General features: G+C 44.9%; 1 protein-coding gene across 1 annotated transcript; it reads left to right on the top strand.

The window, feature by feature from the left end:
* Positions 1–305: 305 nt before the first annotated feature.
* UQCRC1 (ubiquinol-cytochrome c reductase core protein 1) lies at positions 306–20305 on the top strand. The gene is made up of 13 exons (XM_066596815.1): positions 306–406; positions 1524–1664; positions 2010–2096; positions 4667–4796; positions 7777–7975; positions 9093–9172; positions 9320–9435; positions 10432–10575; positions 11760–11920; positions 17386–17471; positions 17560–17648; positions 18379–18454; positions 20058–20305. The coding sequence occupies exons 1-13, from the start codon at positions 308–310 to the stop codon at positions 20120–20122; spliced, it is 1473 nt and encodes a 490-aa protein (XP_066452912.1). The 5' UTR covers positions 306–307; the 3' UTR covers positions 20123–20305.
* Positions 20306–23709: the final 3404 nt, after the last annotated feature.

The raw sequence follows: 23709 nt of genomic DNA on the forward strand, positions 1-23709 counted from the left end.
ACAACAGGGTACTAGAGCCTCCATGCCCGCCCGTATCACATATTGTATCCAAGCTAGAGGCGGTACAACAGGGTACTAGAGCCTCCCACTAAGGGGTCAGTTTTATAAATAAAATAAATGACCCTTTTGCTCCGATATTGTAATCACTTATATCAGGGTTACAATCACATAGGGAAAGTTTAATTCCATTCTGACAACTTCTAGGAGAGGGATGTGTTTTCACAATGAGTTACCTCCAAGCAGCAGAGGGCGCTCTTACTTAAAACAACACAGCAGCACCGCGCCTCTTCTCTGCATCTTTCTGCGCATGCGTGCTTCTGTCTGTCTCACTGTTACCTGGAAGATGGCGGCCTCCATGTACCGAGCCGGGGGCGCTGCGGGCAAAGCCCTGCTCTCCGGCCGCTCGGTGGGTACAGGCGCTGCCAGGCCGCGGCGTGGGGAGGGGGGACGGTGGGGTGCGGTCCTGCGGTGTTCTCAGTGGCTGGGGAGGCAGCATACAGAGGCCGGTGTATATGTGTGAAGGTCACCCAGTGCTCTAGCCCAGCAGGCCCCATGAATACTAACACAGCTACCCCGGGGGCTCTCCTCGTATTACACTACAGCCTGCCATAAAGCACAGCTCTGACGTCGGTGAACGTGGCGGTGACATCATTCACTAACGTGTTTATTTCCGCTCTGCGCTGTGGTCATGTGACTGCGGCCGCGGTCTGCCGGATTTTGTTAAAAATTTATTTGCCCCTTTTCCTGATCTGATGGCGTCCCCGGGTCATGTGACCGCAGCAGGCGATTACTGGCTGCTCCTGAGTTACATACAGCTGGTAGTTGGCTGCTGCAGTCACATGACCCTGCGACTGGACTGCATCGCTGGAAGAAGAGCGCAGCGGGGGTTGGGCGCCTCCAGATCCAGCTGAATGCAGAATGATGGTTTTTGTCTCTATACAGCGCCTACGTAATCGTACCGACCCTCGAGAAGATCGTGGCATGTCCTATATTTGGGCGTTCCCTTGAATCGCTTCACCCATTGTCATAAATGGTCATAAAGCAACGTTCACATGGCGTTTTTACCGCACTCAACACCCTGTAAAAACGAATCCCACCAGAAATGGTGAAATGGCTTTTTTTTCTTTTTGCCCCCACTTAAAAAATTGTTAAAGTATTTCAGTACATTATACGGTAGATTAAATGTTACCATTAAAAAAAAAAAGCAACTTGCCCACAAAAAAAAAACGCCATCATACGGCCATGTCAATGGAAAAATGAAGGCTGCCCGCCGATCAGCTGGTTGTCAGGTTCATAGTCAGTGCTGACAGCTCTGCCCATACTGTAACCGGAGTTGGTGTTGCAGCTCCTATTGAATTCAATGCCTGCGTTACCACCCTGGGCCACTGCGGTGAGAACAGAGCTGTCTGCTTCCTCTGATCGGCAGGAATCCCAAATGGCAGAGCCCTACCTATCAGCTATTGATGACCCATCTAGGCATGTAGACTGGACCCAAGTAACTGGTTTCTGTTGTTTTCCTGCAGCCTGCACTGCTATGTCTGCGGAGGAATCGGAGCGCTGTGTCCTACGCGCAAACGTTAAGTAACAGTGCTGACACCCAGATCAGCACTCTGGACAATGGACTGCGCGTCGCTTCCGAAGAATCTGGACAACCTACATGTACTGTAAGTCCTTACAGGGGCCAGTGGGATGGGAATGATAGGATGTCCATGCGACAATGTACGTCTATCCATCTAGTCATGTGGAAGGAGAACCTGCGGCCTTCTTATATACTTTGTGCTTCTGTCCCTCCTTCTCTTCAAGATTTTGCTTGCTTTTAGTGAGTAGAAATATGGATGTAATATATATTCTGAAAACCCGTCCTGATGAAGACAAAGCTCCGATATGCTGTAATGATCAGGGCAGAATGCATCCATCCACTGACAGCAAGCTGAGATCTTGCAGTGGTTCCAGGTGATAGAATGGTGGTTACAGCATGGAGCATAGATTTGATTTCTGTCTGTCTTCAGGTTGGCGTGTGGATTGCTGCCGGCAGCCGCTATGAAAATGCGAAGAACAATGGAGTCGCGAATTTCCTGGAACATTTGGCCTTCAAGGTATGAGATCATTATAATGCTGCCAGGCAGAGAGAATGGCAACCAATGGCATCGCTGATACGGTAGTGCTGGCAGTGTGACCAGCAGGGCGGCGGTATGGTAGGTGACGCTGCTGCTTCCTGTAAGGGTCAGTTTACCCAGAACGGTTATCATTGGGATTCTCTCTGGATTGTGTGAATCGGCACAATAATCGTTCAGTGTAAACGCTACCAGCGACTGAAGGATAGGTCGTTCTCTTTGTTTGTCGTTTAGTTTGTGCAGGCACAAAAACCCAACAGCGGTCAGCCGGTGTAAATGGACTATTGCATTACATCATACTGCATAAGCATTCTAAGCATCGCTAGATGTGGTCCTCCAGGAGGCCTGAAAAAAAAATATAAATTAAGAACAATAAAGTTTTATTAATTTTTTTTTTTTTTAAAAGTAAAAGTTAAGAAAACAGTCTCTTTTGCAATATTTACAATAAAAAAATCTAAATAATAATAGAAAAATACATATTTGGTATCGCTGCGTCCGTAAAAGTCTGATCTATCAAAGTATGCATTATTTACCCCGCATGGTGAACGTCGTCCGAAAAATTAAAATTAAACCGCCGGAAATGCCCTTTTTTTGGTCACATTGTTGCCAAGAAAAAATCTAATAAAAAGCGATCAAAAAGTACTATGTATTCCAAAATGGTACCAACAGAAAGGACAGGATGTACCACACAAAATGAGCCCTCACACAATGGAGCCATTGACAGAAAAATAAGTTATTGTGCGCATAAGATGGAGACAGAAAAGAATTTTAAAAAATTTAATATCTTTAAAAAATATATAAGTAGTACAACAACAAAAAAAACGTATATAAGTTTGATATCGTAGCAATCGAACCGACCCATAGAATAAAGTTATCAGGTCAAATTTCTTGCAGTTTGTGCGCCGTAGAAACAAGACGCACTGAAAGATGGCGGAACGTAGTTTTTTTCCATTTCTCTCCTCTTAGAATTTTTAAAAAGTTTTTCAGTACATTATATGGTACATTAAATAGTACCATTGAAAATTCAACTTGCCCCACAAGAAACAAGCCCTCATACAGCTACAATGATGGATAAAGAAAGGAGTTACGATTTTTTAAAGGGGGGGTGGGGGGGGGGACATAAATGGAAAACAAAAAAAGTGTGGTTACTAAGGGGTAAAGAAGTTCAGCGGGCAGGCAATGGTTAATTATAACAAGGCATAGGACCTTATTGCACACAGTTTTCCTGTTTTCACAGTGATCGCGCCCGCCCGCCTCTATTCACATTAGATAGGCAGTCATTCATAGATGAACGACTGCCTGTTTCCACTGGCCGATCATGGTCTGATTTTTATTCCTGCACAAACTGAACAATGAACGGTAATAGGTTTGCTTATTGTTTGTCATTTAGTCGCAGCGCTCTCCGATCCCTGCCAGTCCACCTCACTGCTGCCTTGTGTTTACTTCGCTGTAGCGCTGACATTCCATATACATGTGACCGTTGCAGCCAATCACTGGCTTTGGCAATCTTAAGCCATATACTGGTATGGCCGGTGCTTGGCTGTAATGGTGACATGTATGTGTATGTAACGCCACCACTGCAATCAAGGGAACAGACTGACAGCGAGAACGGACGCAGCAGCGCTGGACTGGTAGGGATCAGAGAGCTGAGTATACTGGAGTTTGTTCTTTTTGACTATTTGTATGCTCGCTGGACACTTTTTATGGCAATGGGATAATCCCAAGCCTTTGAAGCGATCACTGATGAGTTCTGATAGATATTTTTTAATTAAGGGACGTTTTATTGAATTAAATGAAAAGATAAAACGTGGGTCAGGAAGGGCATCGGTTTTTCTTAGAGACAGCACCTTAAAGGTGTCAGGAGTAGAGATGAGCGAGCATACTCATTAAGGCGATTTACTCAAGAGTGCATCGCCTTTTTCAAGTACCTGCTGGCTCGTCCCTGAAGATTCGGGGGGGGGGGGGGGGGGGTTTGCGGAGGGGATCGGGAGGGAGAGAGAGAGATCTCTCTCACTCTCCACTCCGCTCCCCTCTGCCGCGCCCCACCGCCCCCTTGGAATCTTCAGGGACGAGCCAGCAGGTACTCGAAAAAGGCGATGCACTCTCAAGTAAATCGCCTCAACGAGTATGCTCTCACTCATCTCTAGTCAGGAGACTTATAAGGCCATGCGCGCTCCTCTGGGAAATATGCAAATGGAACAATGCCACTGCAGTGCCACTTATTGGAAGCCAGCATTCCCGCAAGTCAATGCCTCACCCTTTTATAGGCCTTGTAATAATGACTGGGAATATAAGCTGAAGCCAGAGCGTTCTCCAGAAGGAAAAGATAACCATGTACAGACAGTGTTTTGGGGTGATTGCCCCTCATCAGTGTGCAGTAGGCATGGAGTGTCTTGCAGGCATGAGGAGTCTTATAAAGACATGCCGTTCTCCTCTGGAAGTATTGGTATACAAGTAGAGATGGTACAACAATGCCCGTGGATACAGTGTATATAAATAACATAAACTTGTCTTTATATGAATGATATTCTGTTTTCTCCTGTTTAATCCAGGGAACAAAGAAGCGCCCGCAGGCTGCTCTGGAGCAAGAGGTAGAGAGCATGGGCGCTCACCTCAGCACATACACCACACGAGATCAGACGGCCATCTATATAAAGGCACTGTCCCAGGATCTGCCCAAAGGTAACGAGTAGTAACCCCTCACCGTCTTACAAGTAGTCAGCTGTACTTTATAAGCACAGCTCACACAATAAGCACAGAAACTATAGAACTGATGTTACCTTTTATTCTAGCCAACCTTCCTCAATGTTTATTCCACAAAAAAAGGGAGATTTCCTTAAGGACCAGGCTGTTTTGGTCTGCCAGACACTATTTAGGGATTTTCCCTAATGTGGTGGTTTTATGACCCTATTATTATTTTTTTAATTTTTTTTTTTTACTTCAGCTCCCAAAATTATTTTTGCTGCATTTTCTTTCTTCCGTGGCCTATAGAACAATTTTTTATATTTTTTTTTCACTGAATATTTTTTGTGTTTTTGAGTGAAAAGCTACAAAAACATGTAAATTTATAGTTATTTTTAAAATGTTGTATATTTACATTAAAATAAAGTACAGGAATAGGTTCCTTATTTTGGACATTTTGATACATAATTTGTATAGTCTTGGATTACAGGGCGCACATGGCGACAGTTTAGGTTGGTGTTGGCAGTGGGGATATATATATATAAAATATTATTTTTTTTTTAATTTTGTAATTTCTTTTTTTGCCTTCTGTAACTATTTTAATCTATGTCCTCCATGATGTCATTTAAGACCCTTTGGGGGTCATTCACAATGTTTGTTTTTTTTTGTAAGTGCTGTGGAATATGTTGGTGCTATATAAATACAGATTCTCATTTTTATTTTTTTTTTATTTTACATTTTTCCACTATAACTAGGGCATCCATAAGAGCTCCAGTTAGAGGGGAAATATCCCCCTGTAGTGACAGTAATCACTGACAGAGCTAATCTAGGTCTGCTGGGACCCTGCAGCCCCCATTGGTCACATGATCGCCGGGTCGAATAGCGGAAGCAGCACTTGCTCTTTCTCTATTCACTACATAGCGCTCATTGAGCGTTATGTAGCCTGAAAGGGAGAAGACCGAAGCAGTTAAAAACAGCTTTTACTTTTTCCTCCGTGTCCTCAGCCACGACTAACAGCCACGAACCCCACCTGCTCCTGCGAGATTACAGGAGATTTAATCCTGCACCATATTTTTACTGTTGGCCAGGATAAAAGCCCAGGACCTAGCGCCGTAAACTTATGGTTTTTGATCCTTATTAGGTTAAAGAAAGTTTGTCATAAGGAATTAACACAGTAAACCAATCCCAAGTATCTATGGGTGATATGAACAGCCGTAGAAACATACCTCATTTTTGCTCAAAGTGCTGCTGTGACCCCAAAATCGCCATTTTTCTCTGCACACAATATGCAAGCTAGCTCTGAATATTCTGCTGGGTAGTTCACTGGGCTGCAATAGTTCGGGCTTCCTTCTCTTGGTCCTCCAAACCCTCACCCCTTGCTGAAGGACTGACATCTCCAGCTTTTGCTTGCGCTGCACACCAGGGACTAGGTGCATTCACACTGATGTGCCCTGCTGTGAGCATTTGCTTTTCTGATGGCACCTAGTCTGGGATGTGTGGTGCAAGTAGGAGATGGTTCAGCAAGGGGTTATGTTTTGCAGGACCATGGGGAGAGAGCCTGCACCAATGCCAGCCAGCAGACCCGTCCATCAGATGGTTCAACGATATTGTGCACCAAAGGAAAGAAAATTAATTTCTGGAACAGCAATAATTTCAGGACAAAATGAGGTATGTTTGTACTGATCTTCATGTCGCTCACAATATTTGGGATTGGTTTAGGGCGTTAAATCCTTATGATGGACTTCCAGGGATGTAATGAAGACAACACACAGTAGGCTGGGGCTATACGCGCACTAAAAAAATCGCAGCATGCTCTATTTTGGTGCATATTACGTTGCAGCACGCAGCAAGTACGCATGTCATTGTGTACTTGCTGCATGCCCGCATGCAAGACAGTTGTGCATGGCACGCTGGCACACACGGTCGTGTGAGCCCAGCCTAAAAGAGCGAGCGATTGTAGTTAAAATTCTTCATCCTCATAGGCTATCTGTTCATCTTCCTGCTCACATGGTGAGATGTATAAAAGAATAGCAAGCATGTTATGCATGCTGAAAATCACCTGCTAGACAATGAACAAGTTTTTGCTCACTCGTCAGATGATCATTGGCACTTCCACACGGTCCAATTGTCGAGGGAGCAAACGTTTGGAGGAGCCTTCTTACCTTATAATTGGATTGTGGGAAAGCACTTTTAAAGAAAACCCTCTGGTCCCAGACTAAGGATGCCTTTACACATGTGCTAAGATTGCACGAGATTTGTGCGTTTTGAGACGCACAAATATGAACCCCGTTGTTTTAAATGGGGTCTTGCACGTGAGCGATGTTTTCCTGCATGGCACTGTGATGCAGGAAACAAATCTCCGTCTGTTCTATCTTGCTGCGTGATCTCGCAGCGCCCATTGTTTGCAATGGCTGGCGGCAGCAGCACCGGTCCCATTGAAAGCAATAGGAGATACTCCTTGATCCTTTGCTGCGGCTGTGACAGCCGTACTGGAGCATCTCTGCATCTCTACCCATTCCATTTCGGAACGACCGAGTGACTTGTATCTCAGCATAAACAGGGGTCATTCAATCATTGAGCGACTGCCTGTTTACGGTGAAAGGGGCCGGCATCCGGAAGAGATCTCCGGCCCGCTCCACCCCCATTCTTTGAGCAATTATTGCTCTTATGTAAAAGCAAGGAGCAATACTTGCTGGGATGACTGTCGGGCGTGCAAAGATACCTTAAGACACTACATGCTGCTTTGATTGGCCGGAGCTGCCCACATGAGTAGTACTAGCCAGAGCAGCATATAGCCCACATGAGCAGCATATACGTAGTGTCTTACAATACCAATGTATACTAGTGGACCGTATGCTTCAGGTAGTCGGAGAAGCAGTACAGCCATCTTTTTGTCCAGGACCGGAGGGTCTCTTTAATCTTCATCCGTTCCTTGGCTGCAGTCTAACAACACTTGTCTGCCTTTATACTCTATTATCAGCTGTCGAGATTCTGGCTGATGTGGTTCAGAATAACAGTCTGGAAGACTCTCAGATTGAGCAGACCCGTGAGGTGGTGCTGAGGGAGATGCAAGAACTTGACTCTAACCTCGAAGAAGTGACATTTGATTATCTTCATGCCACTGCCTATCAAGGAACTCCTCTAGGCCAAACTATTGTGGGCCCAACTGAAAATGTGAAGTAAGTGATTCTGTATTCTACTGGAGAAAAGAGCTAAATGGAAGGAAATGTGCAGATTTTCTGTCTTCACTGTTGCCTATGTGCAATGTACATAATAGCCTTTCGATCTATTATTTAATAAGTTGTTTAACCCTTTAACGCTACAGGACGTACAGTTATGTCCTGCAGATTTGGGGTATGTATGGAGGGAGATCGCAAGGTGATCTCGCGCCATACATCGCAGCTGCCAGCTGTTGCCCGCAACAGCTCCAGAAGCCGCGCAGGGCAGTATGGGACACCCTAACCTATGTTCGGGGGTCCTGTATTGCGACCCTCCCACCGCCATGAGAGCGCGGGTTGCCATGCGGGTGTTGGCAAAACAAACTGTTTGGTATTGTAGTAATCGTACTGACCCAGGGAATAAAGTTATCATGTCATTTTTGTTGCAGTTTACACGCCGTAGAAACAAGACGCCCTGAAAGATAATGAAATTTAGGTTTTTTTTTTTCCATTTCACTCCACTTAGAATTTTTTAATGGTTTTTCAGAACATTATATGGCACATTAAATAGTACCATTAAAAAATACAAGTCATCCAGAAAAAAACAAGCCCTCAGACAGCGACGGCAATGGGTAAATAAGAGTTGTGATTTTTTTTTTTAAAGGGGCGGAGGAAAAACCTGAAAATGTGGGTGCGGGGGAAGGGCCATGTCCTTAAGAGGTTAAAGGGGTATTCCAGGGCTTTTGGTCTGATGACCTACCTTCTGTATAGGCAATCAGTAGTTGGACGGAGGTCCACTGCTCAGACACTCCTCCACCAGCTGATCATCCGGCTATCTGTCAAGTACAGCAGGCCAGACGTCAGTGTAGGAAGTGGGAATGCCGCCTTCACTCCCAATGAAACCAATGGGATCACAGCGCTTCTTGCACTTCCTGCTTCTCTTATGGCTAGAACCAGACGTGACTATAAGAGAAGTGCAGGCTCCCATTGATTCCAGTGGGAGTGCAGTAGCACTCCCAGTTAATATCGTGATCACTACTGACATTGTCTTTCCCGCTGCACTTGACCAGGCCAAACGATCAGCTGATGAACAGAGGTCCGCCGTTGTATAGATATTCATAATGATCTTTTCTTTCAGGAGGTTCACACGGGCTGATCTTCTGGAGTTCATCAACCTCCACTACAAGGCACCGCGTGTGGTCCTGGCAGCAGCAGGAGGTAACGCTACATCTAGCTTGGATCCTTTTAAATGTTAAGATCAAAGTCTTTATCCTTGTTAGTGACTCTCTCCAAACCACCTTCTCCGACAGGTCCAATATCCTATCACAGATACTATATATTGTTTTACATGTTCTTCGTTAACAGGAATCAAACACCAGGAGCTGTGTGACCTTGCCCAAAGACACTTTGGTGGACTTTCTTCCCAATATGAGGACAGCATTATCCCTGTGCTTACCCCATGCAGATTTACCGGAAGCGCAGTGAGTATTTGCACAAGATGTTACCAAATGAGTAGCTTCTCTATACTGAATGGCCGCTTCATTATAGACCCCCATCTAGTTGCATAATGGACCTCCTTCTGCCTCCAAAACTGCAGCAGATCATCGTGAAGTAGATTCCACTAGGAAATCATTCTGCAGGAATATCGGCCCATATGGACAGGAAGCTTCTTGCAGTTACTGCAGATTAGATGGAGGTCCAGACCAGCTGACAGGACAAGGTCATCGATTCATGCTGCTTGTACCAAGTTCAGACCTTCCATTAGCATGATGTGACAGAAATCTTAGTTCATCTGACCAGATGGTGTTATTTTGCTGCACATTGATAGTTTTGTGCTATTTTACCCAATGGACTCTCCTTTCTATTTCTGTTAGACACATTGGCACTGCAACTCGTCATCTGCTGTTGTAGCCCATTTTTGGTGAAAGAATGACAAATTGTGTGTTCAAGCATGTTAGTTGGAGCTCGAGCATTGTATTTGGCTGCTCTAGACTGTGGAACAGCTGTTGTTCAGAATGATTCCTGATATCCTCCTTTGACCCCTTTTGGTGACAAGGCTAGTCTGTCCATAGGAATCCCTTTTGCTGGACGGTTTTCCTCGATCACACCATCCTCTGTATATTCTCCACAACATCCTGATTAAAAAAATTAAATCATTTAATGTACATAGCTTTTGTGAAGACCTTTGTATCCAGATACATACCAAGCAAAACTCTGTTTGGTTTGATCTTGCGTTCTCCTTTCTGACCCTTGACATTCAGGACTCCTGCAGATGTGGAGCTTGGCGGTCCATCACCTTGTCTTCACCAGTAGTTGTGTGATCAGTAAGGGGTTTCTGCGTTGTCCAGCCTCAATGTCATTGCTGCCAGACCGAGCTCCGTTTGTCACGTAACGCCAGTTCTCTCATTGAAGCTTTTGTAGTGTGTTTGATGATGTTGATAGTTATCATAATTTTTCCTCTTTTGTATCCATTTTAGCTTTCTGCCCGCGATGACGACCTGCCCCTGGCTCATGTTGCTATTGCAGTGGAAGGACCCGGCGTGAACAGCACCGATAATGTTGCTTTGGCTTTAGCTAATACCATAATTAGCAACTATGATGTCACATATGGAGGCGGGAAGGTGAGGATGATGGAAGCAGCATGCACCATTTCTGCCACAGAATATTTTAACCCCTTAGTGACCATTTACGGCGGTCACTAATGGGCTTTAAACCTGTATATATATCTTTTTAAGGGGATGGCTGCACTGACTACTGATAGCCAGGCTCCTGCTCTTGCCTCCAGGAGAGGAGAAACCTCAGATCCAGGCAGCTTAACACTAACATTAATAGCATGTAAGCAGATGACAGGGGAAGGGGGCTTTTTCTGTCACCCATCGGCACCCCTCACTGTAATCACAAGGTACCAGTTGGTTCCCATGGCAGCCAGAAGCCTGATAAAGACCTCCATGTTTGCCATCTAATACAGCAGTCTAATAGGCTGCTGACATAGGCTTAGTAGAATGCACTACATAAGTAATGCAGTGTATCATCCTGGTGATCGAACGATCACATCTTCAAGTTTCCTCTAAGGACTATAAAATAGCATCAAAAAAAGTTCAATAATGTATACATTCTAAAAATCCAGTAAAAAAAAAAATACATATTTTCCGCCACAAAAAATCCCATTTTAAATCAATAAAATACAAAAACAAAAAAAAGGTATTACTGCGTTCAGAACCTCCTAAACCGTGAAAATTAAAAAGTAATGCTAGAATTGCTTTTCTTTTATTCGCCTCTCAAAAAATGTACTAAATTGCAATCCAAAAGTCACATGTACCTCAAAATGGTACCAATAAAAACTACAACTCTTCCTTCAACAAGACCTCACAGAGCTCCACTGCCAGAAAAAAAAATGTTATGTTGCTTTTTTTAAATCTCCCTGTAGGGGACTTTAACATGTGAACCTAATATCAATATGATGATAGCGACCACAAACTGCGGTAGACTCTGGTTGCGATGGCTACCCATCGGCCCTCCGCGATTACATAGCAGAGGACAGATAGTCACAGAGGGCGTTTGCAGCATTGCTTGTGGTGTTTAAGGGGTTTACAGTGGGAGTCATGGTATTAATCATAGCTAAATTTCCCTGCGGATGGAGCAGGCTGAGCTTCTGAGCTCTCGCCGTCCATAGGACTGAATGTATGTCCATTTGTGGGAACTGCTTCCCAGCAAGGATGTACATTTACTGCCTGAGGAAGAATGGGTTTAAGCATGCTGGGAATTGTCCACAACAGTTTTTACGTTCTGTTTTTATTGGTTTTAGAACCTGTCCAGCAATGTGGGAAGGGCTATCGTCGAGTACAATCTATGCCAGAGCTTCCAGGCCTTCAATATCCGCTACTCTGACACGGGCCTCTTCGGAGTTCACTTTGTGACTGATAAAATGAAGATTGAAGACATGCTCCATGTGGCTCAGGGAGAGTGGTAAGCCGATAGTACTGGAACAGCTTCATCCTTCTATCTGATTAGAGACCATCCCTTTAGGGTGCTAGCATACAAGCACCTAGTGGCTGACGCCAACGCTTGTGATTTACCAATAATTGCTGTGCTGAGGTTGCAGGATCAGGTGCCTCCACACAGTTATCAGTAAATCATATAGCAATAGCATAGTGTATTTTAACCCCTTAGGTTTTTTTTACACAGATCGAGAAATCATTCACACAGGCATACGATGGCAGTTCGCTTGGGTAGCCTGTTTATACAGGCAGAAAAATAGTAATTTTGTTTGTAAATCATTCAGCCGCTTACATTCTCTGTACCAGGGCATGTCAATGGCTAAACAATTGTTACGTGCAACAACGTGAGAACGAGCCAATTATTATTTTTATACTTCGGGGGAAGAGATGGGTAAAACGGCCAGAAATTCCGCCATTGTTTGGGGGTTTTGTTTTTACAGTGTTCACAGTTCATAAAAATAACACGATATCTTTACCAAGTTTATATAGTGTTTTTTTGTTTGTTTTTTACAACTTTTGCACAATAGCATGTTTTTAGCTAAAAACTATTGAATCAGCATCGCCGTATTCTAAGGCCTCTCATACAGGCACTTTTTACCACAATTAATGCAGCGTTTTGAACACTGCGTTAATCACGGTATAAAGCTTCCATTGAAATCAATGGGGCCTCGCAGATATGCGCTTGATCGCGGCGCTGGAAAAACGTAATGGGTCTTAGGCTGCTCTCACACATGAACGTGGCAAAGTGCCGTGATTTTACTTTCGCTTTATTTTAGCACACCCAGTCATTGTAATGGGTGGTGAGGTGCGCTAAACAGACAAATATAGAACAGACTCAGCTTGAAAATCGTGGCACTGGTAATGCTATTATGCTATTTTTTTTTAGTCCCTCTAGGTACACTGCATTACTTATGTAGTGCAGTCTATTAAGCCTATAATAGCAGCCTAATAGGCTGAGTTACATAGCAGACATGTAGATTTATCGCCGTGGATCACGCTATGATTATTGCCCGTGGACAGGCAGCCTAAAATGTTTTTGCACAAATGCACAGAGCATGGGAAACAAACTAGGAGAATTGGAGCTCCTAACACAGGAAGAGAAATATGATGTCATAGGCATCACGAAAACTTTTTGGAATGATACACATGATTGGAATACAAGGCTTGAAGGGTACAACTTATTTATAAGAAACAGACCTAATAAAAGGTATTGCGTTGTATGTTAGAAAACATTAATCTCTACAGAGATTCAAGGTTCAGAGTATGGCAGTTCTGTAGAAACTGTTTGGGTAAGAATACAAGGAGAGAACAACAGAAAGGACACTGTTGTAGGCATTTACTATAGGCCACCTGGACAAGCAGGAGATATGGATGAACTCTTTCTACATCAGATGGCCAAGCTCTCGAAAAAGCATGACATAGTGATTATGAGAGATTTTACCCATCCAGACATTTGTTGAGAATCTCTCTCAGGTAAAAGTAATGCATCCAACAAATTCTTATCTGCCCTTGCTGATAATGTTATGTTCCAATAGGTTGAGAAGAAAACAAGGGGATCTGCTATCTCAGACCTAATTCTTACCAACAGAGAGGGAATGGCTGAGGGAGTAAGGGTGACTGGGACCTGAGGAGGCAGTGATCATGCTATCCTTGAATTTTGGATAACAAAGGGAGGAAGACCTGAGAAAACTCAGACCTCAAGGTTGGATTTCATAAAGGCAGATTTTAATGAATTCAGAATGAGGGTAGGAAGAATCCAATGGCTGGATGTTCTTAAGGACAGAAATGTCCATGAAGGTTGGGAAATACTGCGAAAAGAGATTCTTAAAGCACAATCGTTAACAATCTCTAAAAGAAAGCAGAATGGGCAGCATTTAAAGAAACCAGGATGGATGAACGCAGAACTTGCACACATGTTAAAAGGGAAAAAAATATGTTTAGCAAATGGAAAGAGGGGGGAATATCTAAAGAAGGATATAATGGTGTCTGCAGAAACTGTTAGGCAAGTGTCAGAAAAGCCAAAGCTAATAATGAATTGAGGCTTGCAACAGAGGCCAAAAACAATAAAAAAGGATTTGGGGAGTATACCAAAAGCAAAAGAAAAGTCAAAGATGCTATTGGATGCTTACAAGATGAAAATGGTGAATTGGTTAAGAATGTTGTCGAGAAGGTCAAACTTTTAAATTCCTATTTTGTATCTGTTTTCTCTCAGAAAGTGGATGTAACATAAACTGATCTTCCCTGTGCTATTGGGGGAGTAAAAGAATGCAGGCTATCTATAAGCAGAGAGATGGTGAGGGAACACTTAGCTAACTTAAATGAATTCAAGTCTCCGGGTCCAGATGAATTACATCCTAGAATACTATAGGAAGCTATCTTTGAAAATTCCTGGAGAACAGGAGAAGTCCGAGAAGATTAGAAAAGGGCAAATGTTGTCCCTATCTTCAAAAGAGGGAAGAAGGTGGATCCAGGAAACTACAGACCTGTAAGCCTGACTTCTATACCGGGAAAGATCTTTGAACAAATTATTAAACAGCATGTATGCAAGTACTTGGATGGAAATGGAGTAATTAAAGGGGTTGTCCCGAGGCAGCAAGTGGGTCTATACACTTCTGTATGGCCATAATAATGCACTTTGTAATGTACATTGTGCATTAATTATGAGCCATACAGAAGTTATAAAAAGTTTTATACTTACCTGCTCCGTTGCTGGCGTCCTCGTCTCCATGGTGCCGACTAATTTTCGCCCTCCAATGGCCAAATTAGCCGCGCTTGCGCAGTCCGGGTCTTCTTCTTTTATGAATGGGATCGCTCGTGCAGGATGCCGGCTCAGTGTAGCTCCGCCCCGTCACGTGCCGATTCCAGCCAATCAGGAGGCTGGAATCGGCAATGGACCGCACAGAAGCCCTGCGGTCCATGAAGACAGAGGATCCCGGCGGCCATCTTCAGCAGGTGAGTATGAAGACGCCGGACCGCCGGGATTCAGGTAAGCGCTGTGCGGGTGGTTTTTTTAACCCCTGCATCGGGGTTGTCTCGCGCCGAACGGGGGGGGGGGTTAAAAAAAAAAAAAAAAACCCGTTTCGGCGCGGGACAACCCCTTTAACCAGAGCCAGCATGGGTTTGTGACTAACAAGTCATGCCAGACAAACCTAATTTCCTTCTATGACAGGGTTGATCAGGAAAATGCAGTGGATATAGTATATCTTGACTTTAGTAAAGCATTTGACAAAGTATCTGATACCATACTTATTGGAAAAATGACCAAATATGGGATTGACAGGGCAACTGTTAGGTGGATTCACAACTGGCTGAGTGATTGTATTCAAAGAATGGTCATAAATGGCTGTACATCGAAGTGGAAGAATGTATCAAGTGGGGTACCACAAGGCTCTGTCCTGGGCCCATGTTGTTCAACATTTTTATAAATGATGTGGAGGAGGGAATGGATGGGAAACTGATCAAATTTGCCGATGACACAAAGCTAGTAGGGATAGCTAACACTAGGAAAGAGAGGGAGAGTATTCAAAAAGATCTAGCAAAGCTTGAACAGTGGGTGGCGACTAACAGAATGCAGGAGCATACCTAAAGCCTCAGGGGCCCGGGTGCAAAAATTCAGCTCCAGGGCCCTGGGGTCTGTTCTGTTTTTTGCTTTTTTTAACGCACCCCCTCAACCATTGCAATGATGGGACGCATTAAAAAGTGCTGTCAAACTCTGTACCGTGTGTTCAAAAACTCCACTCAAAATTCCAGTAAAAATGCCACGATTTCAAGCTGCGTTTTCTGAACGCACGTGTGAGAGCGGCCTTAAGGCGTGTTCATGTTTATGTTGTACTTTAGAAACACAATTAAGGAAAGCACCTAAAAAATCTGCATGCAGTATTTAAAGACCATGTACATTAAGAGTCTGCATACACTATTAAAAAACTACATGTGTTTTTTAATTATGTGTAAAGTGTGAAATTATATATAGCAAAAATGATGTATAATTTATACCAATTGCAGACAGGCAGACGATAGATAGATGGATATATATATATATATATATATATATATATATATATAACACACACACACACACCCCAGGGCCTGGACCACTTCGCCATGTGATAGCAGGACAGGCGGAGGCAGGGGCAGCACGTGATGACATCATCACTGGTCCCTGCTGTCCCGTGTGGCTTTCTCCCCCCTGCTCTTCTCTGCTTCCTCTCAGGCTGGCAGCTCTGCCTGCCGCGTGATCGGAGCTGTGCTGCAGACAGAGCGACCAGCCGGTAATGCGCTGAATGTGCATATATAATATGACGGAGGGCGGCCTCTGGCCCCCCTAAGCGCAGGGCTGGGTCGCCACTGATGGTACCCCTATGACAGAATGGTATTTAACAAGGAGAAATGCAAAGTCCTACATCTGGGCAAGAAAAATGAAAAAAGCACATCCAGAATGAGAGGAATTGAGCTAAGCAGCAGCACATGTAAAAAAGACTTGGCTATACTTATAGATCACAGACTTAACATGAGTCAACAATGTGATGCAGCAGCCAAAAAGGTAAACACAATGCTGGGATGTATTAAGAGAAGCATAGAGTTGAGATCAGGTGAGGTAATTATCCCCCTCTACTCTTCCTTAGTCAGACCTCATCTGGAATACTGTGTCCAGTTCTGGGCACCCCACTTTAATAAAAAGACATATATACAAACTGGCACACGTTCAGAGGAGAGCTACCAAGATGGTGAGCGGTCTGCAAATCATGTGCTATAAGGAATGGTTAAAGGATCTTGGAATGTTTAGCTTACAAAAAAGAAGGCTGAGAGGAGACTTAATAGCTGTCTACAAATGTCTGAAGGGCTGTCACAGTGCAGAGGGATCAGACCTATTCTCATCTGCACAAGGAAAGACTAGAAGCAATGGGATGAAACTGAAAGGGAGGAGACACAAATTAGATATTAGACAGTGAGGGTGATGAATGAGTGGAACAGGTTACCACGGGAGGTGGTGAGTTCTCCTTCAATGGAAGTGTTCAAACAAAGGCTGGACAAATATCTGTCTGGTATTATTTAGCAAATCCTGCCCTGAGCAGGGGGTTGGACCCGATGACCCTGGAGGTCCCTTCCAACTCTACTAGTCTGATTCTATGGCAATTAAAGCAGAAGCCTGGCTGTTGGTCTGTCAAGCTGCTGCTTTAAAATATGTATGTGCAGGTTTAAAGCCCATTAGTAAGGTCAGTAAAAAGGTGCATTGCAGTCTCTAACATGTTAATAAGCAATCTTATTAGAAGGGTCCTAGCAATCGGCTATAATCTGTGGTGCAACCTGTTAGTGTTCCGTTCTCCTGCAGCACCTCCACAGGGAAAACGTGGTATTACACAGTACGCAGTTTATTTATCGAACACTCGCTGCCTTATTGTAAAATCCTAAGTGTTCCTGACCTTTATGCCACAGGATGCGTCTTTGTACAAGCGCAACAGATGGCGAACTGTCTCGGGCTAAGAAGACCTTGAAAAACTCTCTGGTGGCCCAATTGGATGGTAAGTGGGTTTTTAAGTGTGGAGAAAAACTTAGATAACAGACATTTTATATTGGAAGCATGCTACATCTCAATCTTTTATTATGTAGGAACAACTCCTGTGTGTGAAGATATTGGGCGTCAGATATTGTCTTATGGCCAACGCATCTCCTTGCAGGAATGGAATTCCAGGATTGATGTGAGTGTCATATGAAAAACATAGAAGATGGCCATGGGGTCCATCTAGTCGGTCCTATAGGTTTCCTTTTATCTTAGGATAGATGCTTATCACAGGCAGCTTGCATTCCTTTTATCGTTTATTTTCCAGCCACATCATCTGGAACTTTGTTCCAAGCATCTACTGCTCTTTGAGTGAAAAAAATATTTTCTGACATTTTCTCATCTTCTCGCCCCCAAATAATCTTATATTGTTCTTGTGTTTAGTTTCTTCCCTCTTGAACCTTATTTAAACCTCCAAATGTATCAAAACTTACTTTTATCATCTGTTCATGGGATAGGTGATAAAAGTGAGATGATTGGGAGTCTTAATGCTGTCATTCCCAAGAAAGAGGGTCCCATGACCCCTTCACTTCCTCATTATAAGCTTACTGCACCCTCCCCAATGAATAGGAGAGTGAAGGGAGCGACAGTCCTACATACATGGTACTGCTCTATTCATCTTCAGAGAGACTACCCGAGATAGCCAAGCGCTTATATTCGAGCTTGGTTCACTTTGACAGAGTGGCCCTCGAACCAGAAAAGGCTTGTGAGATGGAGAATATAAGTCTGTGGGCAAATCCTGTAGTACCCAGTGGGAGCTACCTGAAAATATCCGTTTATCATTAAAGCTCTTGGTAAATTTACAGACAATGAGGAAGTGGCAGAAGAAGGAAGGATTAGATCTTAATCTATGTTGTGTTGTCTTCCAGGCTGTCAGCAGCAAGACCCTGAGGGATATCTGCTCCAAATACCTGTATGATCGTTGTCCTGCTGTGGCCGCAGTTGGTAAGTTTCCATGTGATGAAGGCTTTGGGGTATCCTTTGAGCATGTCTGCTTCGTTCATTAAAGGGGTTGTCTCGCGAAATCAAGTGGGGTTATACACTTCTGTATGGCCATATTAATGCACTTTGTAATATACATCGTGCATTAAATATGAGCCATACAGAAGTTATTCACTTACCTGCTCCGTTGCTAGCGTCCTCGTCTCCATGGTTCCGTCTAAATTCGCTGGCAGCTTGCTTTTTTAGACGCGCTTGCGCAGTCCGGTCTTCTCCTTTCAGCACGAGCCGCTTCAGTGTGCTCGCCGCTACAGCTCTTCTGCGCATGCGCAGACGAGCTGTCACTGCTCGGGAGCGCGCTAGCGCGGCCATTCTGTACCATCCTCTGTTAGAGGAAGGTGCAGAGCCACCCAGCTGTCCCGAGAAGCCGCCCAGCTGTCCTGCCGTCCCGCCGCCCAGGTAAGTGATGGGCCGGGGGGGGCTGCCGCTGTGCCCGGGGGGGGCTGCCGCTGTGCCTGGGGGGGGGGGGGGGGGGGGGCTGCCGCTGTGCCTGGGGGGGGGGGGGGGGGCTGCCCCGGTTACCTGCTGCCTGGCGGTGGGTGACTGTGTGCCGTGGTCGGCCGCGTTCAATCCAGGGGTCCGGTTGGCGGCTGTGGGGCGTCTGGTTGTCAGGGAGACACAGCTGGTAGCGTCTCGGGAGGGCGCACGTCGGGCTACAGCAAGCGATGGGAAAAGAGCCGGCGGCCATCTTGGGAACATTTTTATAAGTTGCTGAAACGCTGGAACTGTAAGTACAAACCAGCTAGAAAAGTCATTTACAGGGGGGCTTAGTAATGTATGCTTAATTAGGGGGACTGGGCAAAAAAAAAAATTCACTGCTTTCTCGAGACAACCCCTTTAATCATCTCTTTGTAGCTCAGTCGCAGGTGCAGTCTTATTGATTGCATCACCGTAATGAAAGGGTAACTATTAGAGATGAGCAAGTATACTCGCTAAAGGCAATTGCTCGAGCGAGCATTGCCTTTATCGAGTACCTGCCCGCTCGAGACTGAAGGTTCGGGTGCCGGCGGTGGGCAGGGAGCTGCGGGGGAGAGCAGGGATGAACGGAGGGGAGATCTCTCTCTCCCCCCCCCCCCCCCGCTCCCTCCTGCTGACAGCCGCTACTCACCACTCCCTCGCACCGGCACCCGAACCTTCAGTCTCAGGCAATTGCCTTTAGCGAGTATACTCGCTCATCTCTAGTAACTATACATAGTGACATTCAGAGGTTATGATTGAAGGAGGATTGGGGGTTGAGACGTCCACTGGTTGCTAAAACGAATGACTAAAAGCTCTTAGCTGAGCATTGTGCTCATTTGGCTGCTTCCATCATGGCTTGGAGCACTGTACAGGTTCCATAGAAAGTCTGTGGAGTCCGTACACTGCTCGCTATGATGGCACAGCACTCGACTAAGTGCTTTTCTCCTTTTTATTTTGCGATCAGGGGGTGTCTCGGCACCAAGAATCCCTTCAATCATGACATGTCAGAAGTTTTTAAAAAGTTTAGTTGTTCTTGAAGTTTTGTTACAAGTAAATCTTATTACAGCATCGTCCTCTCCTCTTTCTTTAGGTCCCGTTGAGCAGGTTCCTGAGTACAACCGCATCCGCAATGCAATGTACTGGCTGCGTTTCTAAACTCTGTGACCCTCTTGAGAAGAAATTTTTTTTTTTCCTGTGTAAGAACCTATTCAGCTGCCGCAGAACATTACCAGGTAGAAGATTTGCATAACTTGTACGAGGGACAAGCACGATTGTCTGTGTGTTGTCTGTTCTCAGAAGCGATAAAAGAAATGTGGAATAAAATTTAATTTAAATGGTGGGATTGGTCCTGTTGACTTGCCTATAATGTGCTCACACTAAAGATTGTATCACAAGCAGTGACAGCATCTTCCCCCACATAAGGAGCCGCAAATTAAGACTATAGGGACACAGTTGTCAGTGATTCACAGTAAAGCTGGGTCTACATGGGGCGACTATCCGGCACAGAAGCGCCCAACAGCTGTCCAACAATTATAGTGTTACTGTGCTTTATACAGGTGGGATAGTCATTCTGTGAACGGGCATAGCAGTCAGATAATCGCTTCTGGCTGTCCGCCTCCATTTACTGTAAATAGGCCGCCGTTCATAGCTGCCCGACAGTTGCTTGGTTTTTAGTTCAACTGACTACCAAACGCTTCTGAGAATGGAGCAATTTGTCGCTCAAGTCCAATGCCAGCGGCTGCTTGTACACTTGATAACTATCACCTGAGTTCACGGTTTCCAGCAATGTTTTCGATGTTAATCACCCTGTGTAAAGGTACCTAAAAGTGACCCTTGGAGCCTGGAGAAACAAAGATGCCCAAATTTCGTCTCTGACTACCTGATGCATGCTGTGCATAGGATGTATTTGTAGTCTACGACACTACATGCTGCTATGACTGACCAGCACTGGTTAATCAAAGCAGGTGTAGTGTCTTAGAGTAGTGATGTATACTAGTGTACAGTGTATAGCACGTAGGCAGAGAAACTGATGCAGTCATCTTTGTTTCTCCATGCCTGGAGGGTTGCTTTAAGATCAGCTCTACAGTGGTGCCCTCTTGTGGCTGTTCTTCTCATCCTGGTTATTTTAGCTGGTTTACTCTCCCTTTAATAGCAGAAATCATGCTGCCTCTGGCTTTGTCTGGTTGCTGCTAGAAGCCCTGACATGTTAGAAGTGCAATTATACAAGTGTGCAAACATTTTACAAGTAGCATTACTTCTGTTTTACACAGATCAAGATCCATTTTACTGCCGTCATAAATCAGCTGTAGGGTTGTTGGTTATGTATGCGGTCCTGCAGCTGCATTGTGGAGTCTGGGATAGAATACATGCGTGAAAGTACGTATTGGAGAGCTCCCTTATATTGTGGGACACTCGCTGCACTTCCTTTAATGTCACACTATATCTGTGTCCTCTCCTGATTCAGCCCGTTTTAGCACTATTGCCTTGCAGAACTGCACTGGAAGCTAAATACCTGCATACAGCAGTTTATTATACTAGGGAATATATCCCCAGCCAAGAACCTATACACTGAGTGGCCCCTTTATTAAAGGCCCAGCCCTCTCATGATTGGCGCTTACCTGTATGGAAAATAGAGCCGTGACTCCGGAGTTCAGCATAAAAGCAGGTGACCAGTTTTCCATGGATCAGTTTCAGTGTGAATCCGCATCACATAGGAAAATCCAGCGATATGAGCGACTTCCAACGAGCCCTGGTCATTGGTGCTAGACTAGCCGGGGCCATGGTGCCGCTGTCAACTGTACAGAGTTTTCTCGTGTATTGAGAATGGTGTGATCGAGGAAAAACATCCAAGAAAGGAGATCCTGTGGATGGATACCACTCGTTACCAAAAGGGGTCAGAGAAGGATGTCAAGAATTGTTCTGATGAACAGGCGCTGCACTGTCAAGGGCATCAGAACACAACACTGTTGTTCCAACTAATGTGCCTGAACGGCATTCCTCGGCAAGGATGGGCTATACCAGCAGGTGACCAGTTTCAGTGCCATTGTGTCTTAAGAGAAAGACTAGACGCCAGCGGACAAGAGAGGGCAAAAATTGTGTCACCGAGCAGTGCAAAAACATCGCTTGGTCAGATTTCTGTTGCACCATGCTGATGGGAGGTCAGAATTTGGTGCAAGCAGCATGAATCACTGCCCCTTCCTGTCAGGAGGTGGAGTAATAGTGTGGGCAAGGATTTCTTGAATCTATTATGAAATTTTCCTAGGAATACTCCGGGTTATATAAATACAATTCTAATTGCCAAAGACAAAAAATACCCACAGGTAATGTCCCCTAAAATATCATCTAAATGCTTTATTATTCAAAAAAGACAACATCAATAATAATTAAAATGGTCAAATGGTGGTAACAAATGAGATGTGACCAGCAGTCATCCGTTAGTATCGTGTGTACTTGTGCATATACACTAAAACATAGGCCTGGATGGCCAACTTCCAAAAGCCTATGTGAATGTCAGCACCACCAAAACCTTATTAAAGGTGTCCTCAGGGAAGGAAAAAAAAGGGCCCCACTATAGCCCTGGTTCTGGTGGTGCTGACCTACTAATTTCTACATTGGCTTTTGGAAGTTGGCCATCCTAGTTGGGGTCTCTGAAAAAAGTGGTCATTTAGTGTACGTCCTATGGGCAGCTTCTACTGAAAGGGGGAAGCAGTTCAGGTCAGACCTCTGCTATCTAAGGGACAGTGTCGACATACAGGTCTCCCCAGTCCCAGGACTAAGGGCATGCTGAGGCTTACAGTCGCCAGGAGGGGGTGCTATTTTAAGCCTTGCTTTGGCGTATCCTCCTTAATTAGAACATCTCTCTGCTGCCAGCGTATATATTATGAATAATGGTGAAATCCTAGTCACTGCAATATAACATCTGCAGCAGTAAAACCCTACACGTGATCATGTCCTGAGGGTGTATTCTGAGAGTCAAAGCCTGGCATTGAAAGAGTGAGCACTGCCGCCCTCTGTGCATGAGAACATAGTTGTACCTGCAGAAACACAGGGGCCAACGCCCACACCACAGGCCCGCCGCTGGCATGGCACCAGACTTCTCATTGAGGCGTATTAGCTAATTGTAGCGGGTGCTAAGAGGCTCCTGAGGCTACAGACAAACAGATTTCGGCTACAACCCTCACAGGGTAGGGTGCTAGTCTGTGTTGTCTTTTTATATCCATGGTTTTTAGGTGGAGAAGTCATGGAAAGCTTCCAGGAATTCTGAATTACTCTGTGGTGCAGGCAAAGGAGCAAGACGAGTCCTGTCAGGTGCAGAAATCCCCTCTGCGTAACAGGCTGGTGATGAGCTGCCGGAGGGTGGAGGACACAGATTATCTGTACCAGGGATGGGGGGATCACTCGGGTTAATCCCTTTGTATACAATGTTATAAATCGGCATCTATCATTATTTCATCAGATTTCCATTGATGACTTCCTGACTCCTTGGGGCGGGCCCCACTGCAACTCCTGGGGCCACTTGCTCATAGCTGCTGCACTGGGGTGAAATGTTCTACAAAGTGGCAATCAAATAATTGCTAGATACTGAAATCCATCAACCAGATACTGATCAACGCTGAGGGACGTTCCACACGGGACGGAATAGGCTGCATGATGCACCTCAAGCTGCTGGAAATTCCGCACCAAAATCTGCAGGCTAATTAAAATTTGCTTAAAACCTGCCTGCAATCCTGCACCAAAATCTG

Source organism: Eleutherodactylus coqui, chromosome 3 (genome assembly GCF_035609145.1).
Source record: "Eleutherodactylus coqui strain aEleCoq1 chromosome 3, aEleCoq1.hap1, whole genome shotgun sequence".
Classification (NCBI taxonomy): Eukaryota; Metazoa; Chordata; class Amphibia; order Anura; family Eleutherodactylidae; genus Eleutherodactylus; species Eleutherodactylus coqui.

Coding starts and splice junctions, on each gene's coding strand:
- UQCRC1 (XM_066596815.1), top strand. CDS start 308: ATGCGTGCTTCTGTCTGTCTCACTGTTACCTGGAAGATGGCGGCCTCC. Junction 407..1,523: donor CCCTGCTCTCCGGCCGCTCG/GTGGGTACAGGC, acceptor GTTTTCCTGCAG/CCTGCACTGCTATGTCTGCG. Junction 11,921..17,385: donor CATGTGGCTCAGGGAGAGTG/GTAAGCCGATAG, acceptor TTTATGCCACAG/GATGCGTCTTTGTACAAGCG.